Source organism: Columba livia, chromosome 1 (genome assembly GCF_036013475.1).
Source record: "Columba livia isolate bColLiv1 breed racing homer chromosome 1, bColLiv1.pat.W.v2, whole genome shotgun sequence".
In the NCBI taxonomy this organism is placed as follows: Eukaryota; Metazoa; Chordata; class Aves; order Columbiformes; family Columbidae; genus Columba; species Columba livia.
The window spans coordinates 166,391,185-166,404,294 of NC_088602.1; the positions used below are offsets into that span (position 1 = coordinate 166,391,185).

At 51.0% G+C, this 13,110-nt stretch overlaps 1 protein-coding gene across 1 annotated transcript; it reads left to right on the forward strand.

Moving 5' to 3' along the window:
• On the forward strand, positions 1 to 8,367 carry LOC135576579 (ankyrin repeat domain-containing protein 18B-like). The gene is made up of 16 exons (XM_065042947.1): positions 1 to 1,069; positions 1,315 to 1,488; positions 1,568 to 1,674; positions 2,175 to 2,309; positions 3,219 to 3,367; positions 3,523 to 3,599; positions 3,857 to 3,959; positions 4,054 to 4,118; positions 4,251 to 4,328; positions 5,174 to 5,326; positions 5,476 to 5,645; positions 5,846 to 5,939; positions 6,555 to 6,667; positions 7,088 to 7,229; positions 7,590 to 7,638; positions 7,713 to 8,367. The coding sequence occupies exons 1-16, from the start codon at positions 938 to 940 to the stop codon at positions 7,880 to 7,882; spliced, it is 1,911 nt and encodes a 636-aa protein (XP_064899019.1). The 5' UTR covers positions 1 to 937; the 3' UTR covers positions 7,883 to 8,367.
• The last annotated feature ends 4,743 nt before the right edge of the window (positions 8,368 to 13,110 follow it).

Here is a 13,110-nt window from a genome sequence, read left to right on the forward strand (position 1 = left end):
GCAGCTGTGCAAACGGCACATTCGCAAACGCATTTCCCGGCCGCCCGGCCCCGCGGGAGCCCCAGCGCCGGAGCCGCAGCCCGCTCGCCCCGGGCCGGCGTCACCCCGCCCGCTGTGACGGCCCCGGCCCTCCCGCTGTGACGCCCCGAGCTGCCGCTTTTAAGCCGCCCCCTGCAGCCGCCGGCTCTCAGTGCTGTCGCCGCCGCAGCGGGACCGGCAGTGCGTGTGTGGCTCGGAGCGTCGGGAGCTGCGACCCAGCTCGGGACTCGCCTCTTCTCGGCTCTTCTCGCCTTCGCAACGCCCTCTAACGTTGCTCTCCCGGGACTCGGTTCTGGGCTTCTCTTGCCCTCTCCGCGCCCACTCCCCTTGGTCTCCGGGGCTCGTCAGAGTCCGCCGGGCGACTCCTGCGGCTGCTCATCCCGGAGCGGGCCGTGCCCTCGTCTCCCCCGCACCAGGCAGAGCTCCATGGCACTGCTCAGGAGGGTGCGGGAGCGGCCGCCGTCTGACGGCGCTTCCGCGCCCAGCACCGCCGGGGCCTCGGAGCTCCGGGAGAAGCGCCGGGCGGGCTGCACGGCGCGGCCGCCCGTGGCGACCTGGCCTGGCTGCAGCAGCGCTGGTGGCGGAAGAGATTCTCCATCAACTCGCGGGATGCCAACAAGCAGTAAGAGGCGGGCAGTGCCCATAGCGAAGACACACGTGCTCTGGCTGGAAGAGCCGGCGAAGCCCCACACGATCGCAAGCACCCTAGGGACAGGCCGGCTCCACAGCGCTGCCCTTAGCGGAGGCCCGCCCCAGCTGGGACAGGAGCCAGCGGATGCGCTCTGGCACCAGAAACCTTGCTTTCGGCTGCTTTTTTGGCAGTTGAGCCTTGTGCCCCTAGGTGGTTGGCACCACAGCCTGAAACGATGTCTTCAGCCGTCTTGTCTCTGCTAACTGGATGTATTTAATTTCTAGGACGCCTCTGCATCTTGCTTGTGCAAACGGCCATGCAGATGTCGTTCGCTTTCTGGCAGGAAAGCGGTGCCAGCTCAACCCTCATGGCATGTTTGAGAAAACACCACTGATGCTGGTACGTGGAATATGTTACGCTGTCGTACGTGGGGCTTGTCGATTGTGCACCGAGCCATGCCTGGCTTGCGTGATTCTTTACGTAGGCCTGCATAGAAGCAGGTATGTTGCAGTCAGTGGGGAAGGGGCATATGTTGCCTAATGTTTGAAGGCGCTCGTACTTTCCCGTGTTGGGAAGATGCAGGAGCTCTGACAGAGAGAAAGGTACGTGTTGGAAGTTACTCCTCCTTTGTGGCTTGTTTCCAGGCAGTAGAGCACGAGCACAAAGACTGCGTGACTGCTCTGCTGGAGCACGGTGCCGACCCTGACCACAGAGGTGCTGGCGGCAACACTGCCCTTCACATGGCTGCCATCATGCCCAGCAAAGCGATGGTGGAGCTCTTACTCGAGCACAATGCCCAGATTGAGGCTAAGAATGTGGTAAGCTTGGGCTTCGGGGAAGGCTTCTCTTCCCCAGCCTTTCCTGTGTTCTTCTAAGGGAGACGATTTCTCCTTTCAGTTGGGATACACTCCTCTTGCCGTTGCCATCCTCCAACGCCACGAAGAGATGGTTGAGTTCCTCATTCAAAAAGGAGCTGATGTGCACACTCGAGATCTGCATGACAGGTGAATTCTCGTCAAAAGTGTGCGTGGGACTCCTGAGCATTGTTCAGGCTGGCTTGATGGGAGCCATAGGAATGAGCTTTGAAAAAGCACCAGGAGCTGCCCAGAAGGAGCTCCTTCTGTGCCACTTGTGAGAGCAGACCCGCGCTCGGCTGCTCTCTTACCTCAGGGGATGATCTCTGCACTGAGGGCTGCAAGCAAGCGTTGGCTGTAGTGCCAGCACACACACACACGTGTGCGTGAGCGTGCACACACGTGCACACAGAAACACATACACACACACACACACCTCCCCGAGTCTGCTCCGGGGAGACGCTTGGCCTGGAGACCTCCCGAGGTCCCACCACCCTCAACTGTCTGACGCATCCACGTGTTCTGCTGTAATTTTGCTCTGCCTGTAGGAGGGGAAATGATTTGTTTGAGGAGCGAAGAAGGACTCAAGTAATGGCAAGGCAATGTCTGCAGAAGCTGATGTATTTCCTGTCGTTTCTTGGATGCTTTAGGACCACTCTTGTGATTGCCGCTTATGCTGGGAATGTGAATGTACTACGGCTTCTTCTTCAGCATGGTGTTGATCTTTTTCATCGAAACAAGCATGGCTTTAACGATTTGGGTAATCGCCGTCAGTTTAAGCCTGAGTAAGTGTTTTACATCCTGGTTAGAGCAGCTGCATTGTCAGCATGTCTGTGTTGATGTGCAGCCCTTTTTGCTTGAATGGGATGTTGAGACCTTTGTTGAAGCTGGGCTCAGTGACATCTTGTGATGCGTCTCTTCCCGTGTCAAGGGTGGATTTGCAAGCTGAGGAAAACTTCCCTCCACAGCTCTGTCTGAGAATTCACCTGCGTGCTGCCAAGCTCCACCCAACTGACTAGCAGCTACCTGCCTTTTGTTTCAGAGGGGATCCAACCGATATCCCTGATGCATTAAAATCTTCAGCGGTTTTCCTCCTCTTGTGGGTAGCTTTGCTCCCCTGACCGTTCCTTCCCTAAGGTGGCTACGTGTCCTTAACAGCTAGGCTGAATGAAATAGCCCTCTCCTAGTGACGGTAGCCTACTGGTGGGTGAATGAACAGCATTATGCCCACAAGTATGCCTTGACGAGCCATAAACAACTGCCCATGACCTCTTTTTGCTGAATCTGGGCTTTGTGTCTTCTCCCCCTGCCCATTCTGTCATCCCATACGGATGGGGAGCAGGAGAGAAGGGTGCTGGGGTAAACTGTGGAGTAAAAACCTCTTTAGGAACAAAGCATGTTTGAGGATTGCTCTAGCAAAACAAGAGGCTGGTTCCTTCCCTGCGTGCTTCTAGCACGGGATCGGTCTTGTGCTAATGCACCATTTTGCACAGCAGCCTTGGTCTGGAGGATGTCCTTACTATTTTCTTGAGTTTGGGGGTTTTTTGTCTTTAGTTCTGCTTGTGAAGCAACCCTGAAAGTGGTGTCTCTTCAGAGCCCAGACTGACCCTCTGCCAGAGCTGTTAGAAAATGACATGTGTGCAATGTAGTGGGGATAAGATCACCGAGTTCATTTCCTTCCTTTTTCTATGTAGAGTTATAAAGACACTGGAGGAATATGAAAACTGTAAAAGAACAGGAGAACGCTCTGTAGGAGGCACAGGAGGTCCAGCAGTACCTGAGATCTCTTGCTCTGGGACGACTGCTGCCCCTCCCATGGGAGCACCTGTGCAGACTGGAGCAGGTAGGATCCCTCAGCATGGAGGAGGTGATGAGGAAAAATCGCTGAGGCCTTAAGGACAATGAGAACCCTTTGTTAAATGCAGGGCCTGGGGGACGGGAAAAGACACAGTTAAACAAGCACTCACGACTGCATTGTGCCTCTTCTCTCCTTTGAAGGTGTCTTGCCAGAAGCTGGAGCACAGCAAGAGGAGGAATGTGACTCCGTGTCTGATTTAGACCTAACTTCTCTGAAGGTGGGGCCCAACTGGGCTTGCTTACTTTTGAGCTCTTTTCCTTCTGCTTCCGACACAGGCTTGGAATGCCAGTATCTCTTCGGTCAAAACAGACCCTTAAGATCATCGAGTCCAGCTGCACAGCTGGCACTGCCAAGTCCAGAACTGAACCATGTCCCTTAGCAATACATCTACACCATCCCCTGAATACCTCCAGGAATGGAGACGGGTCCAGAAGGAGTTTGTGCCAGTTCTAACGCATGTCTTAATTCACACAGACTGATTCTGAAGGTCCAGAGGAAGTGTCAGCTGTCATGCTGCCTCATGGTGCAAACCAACAAGGAGCGTGTGCGCAGCCTGTTGCAGAGGAGCATCACATTGGTAATTCCCTAAGCTTCTCTGGAGTGAAGCGTGTCTGGAAAAGCAGAGTGAAATAAGCACTCACAGCAGTGTGGCGCTTCTTATCTCTTTGTAGGTGTGTTGCCAGCAGCAGGTGCAGCACAAGAAGAAGAAGATTTTGACTTCTCTTCTTTGGATGAGGTACTTTGTCTTCCTGAGCTAACAGAATTGTTGCACTTGTTAAGCCCAGCTGCTGAAAGGCAGTGTGATGCTGCAGTGTTGCTGCGGATTCCTCTCCTCACTGTCTGTCTGTCTGTGTTCTTGCTCGCTCAGGTTTTTGCACTGGAGAGAGAAGAGCTTCCGCTCAAGAAGGAGGCTTCAACACAAACCGATGGTCAAGGCGACACTGAGGTGACTCTTGGGGCCTGATGCACATATCTATAAATCAAGCGTGTCAGGTTAAGGAGACCTGTTCTTGCTACTGAGTTCCTTTTGGAGTGCTGCTAAGAGGCACTTTTTGAATCAGGACCTGAAGCCTCTTTTGGATCACTTTTTGTTCCCATTGTGAAGCAGAGGTGCAGCATGAAGAGGGAAAACGTATGGTTAGAAAAAAGTTGGTGGCACAGACTCTCAGCCTCTGTTTGGAGGAGGAAAATACAGAAGCGTTTTCTGTGTATTAGGAGAGAGAAAGCATCCTGATGAGCTGTCAGTCGTTTGGATGTGCTCAGCTGAGAAAGGTGCCGGCAGATGCCTGCTGGTGGTGGCCAAAATCTCTCATCTTTGAATTCACTGAGTCATAGAAGCTTAGAATGGTTTGGGTTGGACAGGTCATCTAAAGATCATTTAGTCCAAAGCCCTGCTGTGGGCAGGGTCATCTTCCACTAGGTCAGCTTGCTCAAAACCCTGCCCAGCCTGACTTTGAACAATTCCAGGGATGGGGCACCCACAACTTCTCTGGGCAGCCTGCTCCAGTGTCCCACCACCCTTGTTCCAACCCTCTGATCATTTCTGTGGCCCTCCTCTGGACCCACTCGAACAGGCCCGTGTCTTCCTTGTGCTGGGGACCCAAGAGCTGGAGGCAGTAGTCCAGGTGGGGCTCCCAAGAGCAGAGCAGAGCAGAAGGGGAGAATCACCTCCCTCCACCTGCTGGCCATGCTGAAGATCAGTCTAATGATATGATCCTATGACTAAAAGCATGTGTCCTGTTGTCATCTTCCTACTGACTGCTCCCTGCTCATGGAACACCATTTCTGTAGGGATTCATCAGGTGGCTGCGGCAGGAGCTTGTCAGCGCTCTCAGAAACTGCTCCAGAGCAGAAGTTTCACTTGAAGTCGAGAAGCGCTGCAGCAGGGACCTGCAGCAACAGAAACTGCAGCTGCAGAAGGAACTGAACCATTCTAAAGCTCAGGTAGGGAGAAAGCCTGTCTCTTGCCTCTTGGCAGGGACCCAGGCCTCTTCTGCTGCAAACAAGAGTGAGGAACGGAGCCTTGGTTGAGGGACCACTCCTTTTTATCAAGCCTAAGCTGACTACTGCGGATTCTTGCTTTGGTTTGACAGCTGCAGGAACTGCAAGAACGGCTGATCCGAAGCGAGTGTTATGCCGAGGCCCTGGAGAGTGCCATAAAGAATAAGGAGAGGGAGCTAACAGCTGCCAGGAACCTGCAGAGCCTTCTGGTCACCTCTTCTGGAACTGCAGCTATCCCAGAGCTGGAAGAACGCGTGCAACAGTAAGGAAGTCACACAGCAGGGCAAGGCTTTGCTTTCTGCGATTGTGGGAAAACAACTGGACTGCCTTTGTGCCTGCCAGCAAGATAATACCACGTGTTTTTCAAAGATGCTTTTGTTTCAGATGAGGTTCTATCACACTCTTCCTTTGGGATTTGTGCTCTTGTGGACTTCTGTGATAAGAGCTGTCCTTCTTTTTTAGGCTCCAAGATGGAATGGGCAAGCTGGAAGCCGCAGGCCGGCAACAAGCCAACACCATGGAAGCCCTTCTGAAAGAGCTGCGAGCCTCTGCCTCAGTAAGCTAGTCAAAACCTTCCCTTTTCACGAGCTCCCAGAGACGAGTTCCATGTTCAGGTGGGGAAATTTGAAGAAGAGGTTTTCCCAGAGAGCCTGGGAGAGATAATTTCCTCTGTTCTGCTGACTACTGGCTGCCCTCCAAGTCCTGCTGCCCCATCCCACAGCTTTCTGGCCTTGAGAGTTGTCCCATGAGACTATAGCCAGTCCTACATCAGTCCCACCTTATGCCGTCTTTGTGAAGGACTTGGCAGTCAGGGACTGGCTTTAGTATTTTCTGCTTTAGAACACTTGTGAGGCTGAGACCTCAGGCAGCACTTCAGACAGTCGTGCTGTAGAGGCATTTGGTACCTTCAGCTGCAGATGTTCCTTGGGCTCTGGTGGTGCCGAGCGCTTCATCCCAAAGGCCTGACTGGCGTCATCAGACTGTGACAGGAGTTCTTCAGTTGCCTCTGCTCTGGTGCCCTTCCTGTTTTAGGGACTATGGGTTCCTTGGCCACAAGATGTGGGCCCGTAATGCAATCAGAAGACCTCCAAAGATGAGAATCTGTCTGCACCTTCTGCATGGAGATCTGTTCCTGTGCTCTGCGGGTGATGTATCTTTGCTATTTTCACAGCGTGGGAGCGAAAGCAAGGAATTGAAGAAGCCGTCTGAGAAGAAACGCCAATTGGAAGCGATTCTGGAGGAAACACAGACAAGTAATGGCACCCTGGAGGAAGAACCTAGCGGGTATGGCTTTTTAGTGCTTTAAAAAAACAGCACGTTGAGTAAGAGTCAAGCACTGCTGAACTCTAATGTAATAGCACATACTAACCACTTGGGAGCAAATTCAAGCCTCACATTCCATCTTATAAGGTGCTTCTTTGCATAAGCCCATGGTTTTAGAAAGCTACACAAGGCCTCTCAAATGTAAGCTGCCTGCTGTTCTCCTGGGAGGGAAGGAAATCTTTTCTTCCTCTGTGCAAGTAGACTTTAGGCCCTCCAAGTGATGTGTAGTACTGGAGCACTGGTTGCTCTCAGCAATTCCTGGCCTGTCGAGTGCATTACAGACAGATGAAGGAAGCCATGGCTGTGCTGCTCACCTAAGAGGAGGTGAAAAATACCGACTTTTGCTTTGTTTCATGCTTTCCTTACTAATTTGCTGCGCAGCTTGGAGACGCTTCTGGAGGCATCTCAGGCAAAGCTGATGGAATATACAGTGAGGAAGAGAGAGTCCCAGCCCAGTTTCCAGAGAGGCCTGAAGAACAGCTGTTCTGAGGTGGCCAAGCAAGTTGGTAAACAGAGAAGAAAGGTGAGCTCTGGTTTGTTTAGTGGACTGGAGGTGATTCTTTTTTCTGCTGGAACCTCTATGATTCTCGTCCTATACTTTTTTCCATGTTGCTGTTTATCTGTTAGCTGTATTTTTCAATTGATTGAATTCTCTTGATGCTCCTGCTGCTGTTGTAGCAGTGGATGGTGATGACGTTGAGGAACACAGATGTAGTTACCCAGATGGCTAAAAACCATGAGCCAGGAGTCCCAGCAGGGCTGCGGAGCTCAATGGCCTCTCCAAGCAGGACGCAGTCCCGGGGCCCCAAGTGAGAAGAGCAGAGAGGGTCATCATCATCACCATACCACAAGATTTTAATACTTTTGAATGCTCTGTCAGCAGGTGACAAAAGGAGTCTCAATGGCCTCCCGCCTTCCGGATTTCCACAGAAGTGAGTGACATTAGAGCTCTCTCTTTGACTTGCTTTTGGTTTGCCACCTACAAGTTGGTGACATTTCCCAACAGCTGGAGGTGCAGTTGCAACAACACATGCAGCAGGCAAGATAAACCCAGGACCTGTGAGAAGTTTTTCCGCTTTGCGTGGGACTCAGGAACAACCAGTCTGGAACCTGGGCTTAGCCTCAGAAGTCATTCGGGACTCCCGTGGTAGGTCACAGCCAAGTAAAGCATTCTAAAAGAGAGATGGGAGAAAGAGCTGGACAAGAAATAAGGCAAAAACCTCAAGAGGTTGATCCCTATCTCCACGGAACGCAATTTTCCACTTGTGGCTGTAGCCCACAGGCTGTAGCTTTGTTATTGACACATCTGAGTGTCTGGTTTTCTGGATCTGGATCTGCACATTAGTGCTGTACTTCCAGAATCCAGTTTCCAGTGCCACCTTTGGCCCAGCCTGCTGTATAAACTAACAGCCCACACTAACCCTTCCCCAGCCACTGCTGAGCCTCCAGCGCCATCAGCCCTGACAAGATGCCAGAGCAGAGGAAGTGCCGGTGCCCGAAACCAGAGTGGTTGCAAGAGAGAGCAATGAAGCCTGCAAACCTTGACGTTCCATCTTGTGCAGCCATTTTCCTGCGTCTGATGCCAGCTGTACTGTTGCAGCGTGCTATTTAATAAACTGTGTCATCTAGTCCGTGTCTTCGTTTTGCTGCCCAATTGGAGTGCTTGGGACCTCGCTGGTTTGGATGAGGACAGTCCTATCTTTGAAGGCTCGCTCAGGCTCTCAACCCATGCAGGCACTTAGCACGTCTCTCTATGCCCTTGCTCTGATGGAATACCAGTCGTGCAGACGCCTCCAAGACGGAACACACATCTGTGTCCTTTTCCCCTGAGGAGGCCTGAGACATGGTTGTACTCAGGTCGGGGACTAGCGCTGAGCTACTGCTAATAATCAGTTATCGGACTCTTCCTGCCACCCTAGAGCAATCCTCCTGGTGGTCTGGGCAGAAGGTGGTGGTTGAGCTTCTGGTAGCCATGGAAGCTTTGCAGTTCCCAAAGCGATCTGATGGATTTGTTGCCCGCCGAGGGGAAAGGTGCGAAGAAGTGGGCACAAGCTGGGACGGGGGAATGGCACCTCAGCCAAAGGAAAACACTTTTCTATTGTGAGGGTGGCGAGAGAGCAGTGTCAGGGAAATGAAATGGATTCAAGTGACTCAGAAACATAAGGAAAGGAAAGGGCCAGACCTGGTTTTGGCTCTTCAGCAAAGAGATGTCTCCAGGGGCTCTGAGATCCTCTGTGGGCTGAGCGTGGTCACGGTTGTGGTCCTGCTGGCAGCTGGGGACACCACGTGCAGCAAAGCGCTCCCCTTCCTGGACTCCACGCTGAAATTCGGTTGGAAGCAAGAACCATCACTGACTCTAGTGTGTGGGCCCTGGTCTGTTTGAGAGCGGAGGGTGGGGTTCTAAGCTCAGCAGGGCTCTGGGAGGAAACCCCTGCTGGGCATTTCCCAGCTGACACGCGCAACTCCGATCTCTCCCACTGACGTGGGCCTTCCCTGGCATAACCCAGCATTGACTGTGGGGTTTGCATGACCAACCTCAAGTGCCATTTAAAGCTGCCACTGTCCTCCCACCTCAAAGTACGCGCTTTGGTACATCCTTTGTGAACTCCAAATGAAGGGACAACCTTTAGACTTGCAGCTGGTTTAACCTCCTAGCCAAGCAAGGATCTGTTCCCTCTCTCCCTCTCAGTTGCCAGGAGAATAATAAGCCCCACAGAATTAGTAACTCAAAGGTTTCACTCTGAATACATCACAGCTGTGGAAAATATATACCCCAGCTTGCTAGGCTGATGACTTGCAACTGTATCCGAAACAATCATCCTGGGAATTCCCAGGCTGCTTCCCAGCACCAGCCTTTAGCAGGAAACATCTTGAAATTTGAAGCCCGAACTTGTAAGACCTAGAAATGTGAGGTGGTGGGGATCTAAAAGTTCTCAGTGTGTCCTCAAGGGTGGGCACAGCGTGCAGGAGTCGGCAGTACAGCACAGGTTGGGTAGGAAAGGACGAGGCCTCTTCTCTTCTGCTTCCGATACATACAAGAGAACCGTGCGGTCAGGCCCAGTCAACATGGGTTTATGAAAGGCAGGTCCTGTTCAATCAGCCTGATCTCCTTCTATGACAAAGTGACCCACCTAGTGGATAAGGGAAAGGCTGTGTTTGTTGTGTATTCAGACTTCAGGAAGGCCTTTGACACAGTATCCCACAGCCTTCTCCTGGAGAAGCTGGCAGCTCATGGCCTGGATGGGTGTACTCTGCAATGGATAAAGAACTGGCTGGTGAGCTGGACCCAAAGAGTTGTGGTGAACGGAGACAAATCCAGTCAGCGTCCGGTCAAAAGTGGTGTTCCCCAGGGCTCAGTATTGGGGCCGGTTCTGTTGAATGTCTTTAACAATGATCTGGATAAGGCAACTGAGTGCACGCTTAGTAAGTTCACGGATGACACCACCTTGGGTGGAAGTGTTGTTCTGCCACTTGGGTCACAATAACCCCAGGCAGCTCTACAGGCTCAGGGAAGAGTGTCTGGAAACTGCCTGGTGGAAAATGTCTTGGGGGTGTTGATTGACAGCCGGCTGAACATGAGCCAGCAGTGTGCCCAGATGGCCAAAAGGCCAAAAGCATCTGGACTCGTATCAGGAATAGTGTGGCCAGTAGGACTAGAAAAGTGATTGTGCCACTGTACTCGGCACTGGTGAGGCCGCACCTTGAAGGAGACGATGGAACAAACATTCTTTAATTCACAGTCATGAAACAGGAGGCACTTGATTGTGCTGAACATTGGTAAACGCTGTTTTTTATTCTTCGTGTGATAGATACTCTGTGCCAAGGCTGAGAGTGGTTATCTAAACTCCTACATTGTGACTCTCATTAGAACATGACCTGGTGTCTGAGAATGATGTTGCCATCTTTGTTGCCCAGAGATGCTGGCTACCAGTGAAGAACAACTGTAGAGTTAGTCAAGGGAATCTTGATTTCTAACTCTGTCCTGGTTTTGTTAAAGAACAAGTTTCTCTTTTAGTGAATTTGCCTGTCAGCTAATTTGCCTGTCATATTAGCCGCGTTTTCCTGGAAAACCAGGCACATGTTTTGGTAAACATAGCAATGGAATGCAAACTTATTGATAAGCACAGATGGAAATCTCGCGAGAGGGGCAACGAGAAACCGGTGACCAAGAAACTGACCAATGGTGTATAACATTCCATTCACGTGAATATTTCATATAAAAGTGGGAGATGACGAGGATCTCGCCCCTTTTGCCTTCTGCTTATGGCCGACATTAGGAGAGGACCTTGCTAGTCGTCCCTGCGAACTGAGGCCTAGTGAGAGACTGAATCCAGCTCCGGTTGGCTGCAGAATCCAATCCAGGACTTTGGGTGCCAGCTCTGCAGTTGCTGAGACTTTCAAGATTGGTTTTGTATATTTTGTATTATTTTCTCTATTCTTAGTAGTAGCATTAGTAAAACATTTTTAATTTTTCCAACTCTCTTCTCTCTGTCCTTCTTTCCCTCCCGATTGCCTGTCCTTAGTGGGAAGGGGGGAGAGGAAGGGGCAAAAGGGGGAAGTGGTGGGGAGAGGAGGTTAACAATACATCTGCCAGGGTTTTATTGTCACCCCGCAGTCTAAACCCTCGACAGATAATTGGCACCCAACGTGGGGCAAGAGAAAGGGGTAAATTTGAAGATTTTTGACTTTTCTACTGCTCTGACGTACCTTTCAATTTTCTTGGCACAGTGCCAACTGATACAGTTGTGATACTCGTGCATCTGTTTGCTTCGGATATTATTTAGTGGTGATGATGATCCTGTGTGGTTTGGCACTGGTTTATTTAATTATACTGCAGCCGCTAATGTATTTTTATTCATTTTTGCTTTACCTTGAAAAGCCTCCGGGAGAGATTAAAGAGCAGTACGGCTCTGTGTTTGCTAATTGGTGAAGCAAATCTTTAGAAATGCTGACTAACAATACTTTCGTTTTTTCTCTTGGACAGTTCACAAATGTTTTAGAGAGCTTTGAATATCCTTGGAGCTTTGATAGAACTGTGATGGTGTTATCTGGTTTGCTGAATGTGTGTCAGTTTGTGTTACTCTTAAGAGAAATGAGGATCAATAGGACGTTTGCATCTCTTTTTAGTCCTGAGATTTGCGGTGCGTCTTCGGAAGCTTTAGCAAAAAGCACTCCTAGCCGCTCGAGAAAGAGCAAAACAGCGAAAGCGGCCACTGCAGCCACTGCCCCCCCAACCGCGGCTTCAGAGGCTGACGCTACAGCTCCTCCGCAGAGCTCCTCTGCCAAGGTCGCTGCATTACTTCTCCAGCCTCAAAGGCTAACAAGGCAGCCCCCACATCTTCACACACTGCTCCCTGTTGCTGCTGTAACCACAGCAATCACTGTGACAGTCGTTCAGACTCTGGAAATGAATGAAATGATGCTGAACCCATATCAGCATCAGTTGCCGGTTGTAAGAGGGTCACTAGAAAGACTACCCGTGCAGCAGGTGATGGAACAGGGCCAACATCAACCCAAGGAGCATCATCAGCGCAGGAAGGAGATGAAGTGACCACCACTCGGTCCTTTTCTCCAGGTGAGCTGAGAGATCGGCAAAAAGACTTTGGTCGTCGTGAAGGCGCGAATATTTTAACCTGGCTGTTCCGATGCTGGGACAATGGGGCAGAAACAATTGAATTAGAAGGTGGTGAAGCCAGGCAGCTGGGATCTCTGTCAAAAGATTCCACCATTGATAGGGCAATTTCAAGAGAGTCTAATGCCACTACTCTCTGGACCTGACTCCTGGCAGCTATGAAAGTTAGATTTCCCTACGAGGAAGAGTGTATATCCAAGTTAGAGAAATGGAATACTATGGAGAGAGGTATCCAGTTCCTGAGAGAGCTAGCTGTGCGAGGGATCATCTATTTTGGACCAAACAGCCAAGAGGGGACGGACCCAGATAGAATCAGTTGTACACGACCTCTGTGGCGCAGATTTGTACAAAGTGCACCGCCTGCATATGCTAAGTCATTGGCAGGAATGGTCTGGTCAGCTGGAGGTGTACAAAATATTACTGAAGTGATTGAGCAGCTCTGGGACTTTGAGGACAGCCTTGCTGGTTCTCTACGGGCTTGTGTCTCTGCTGCGGAGAAACTGTGTGAAAAATCTGATGGATGGCCAGTTTGAAAAACTGTTGCAAGAAATCAAAGAGCTCAGAGAAGACACGTACCATTCACGACCTGCACAAACCTATGTTTCAGCTATTAGGAAAAAGCATTTCCGATCTCGAGAGAGAGGACAGAAGCAGCCCACAAAAAGAGGTTCACTGGGGTTCTTCCTACATGAGCAGGGAGAAAACCTGAATAAGTGGCATTGAAGACCTACCTCAGAACTTCAGGAACGAGTACGTGAGATAAAAGGAAAAA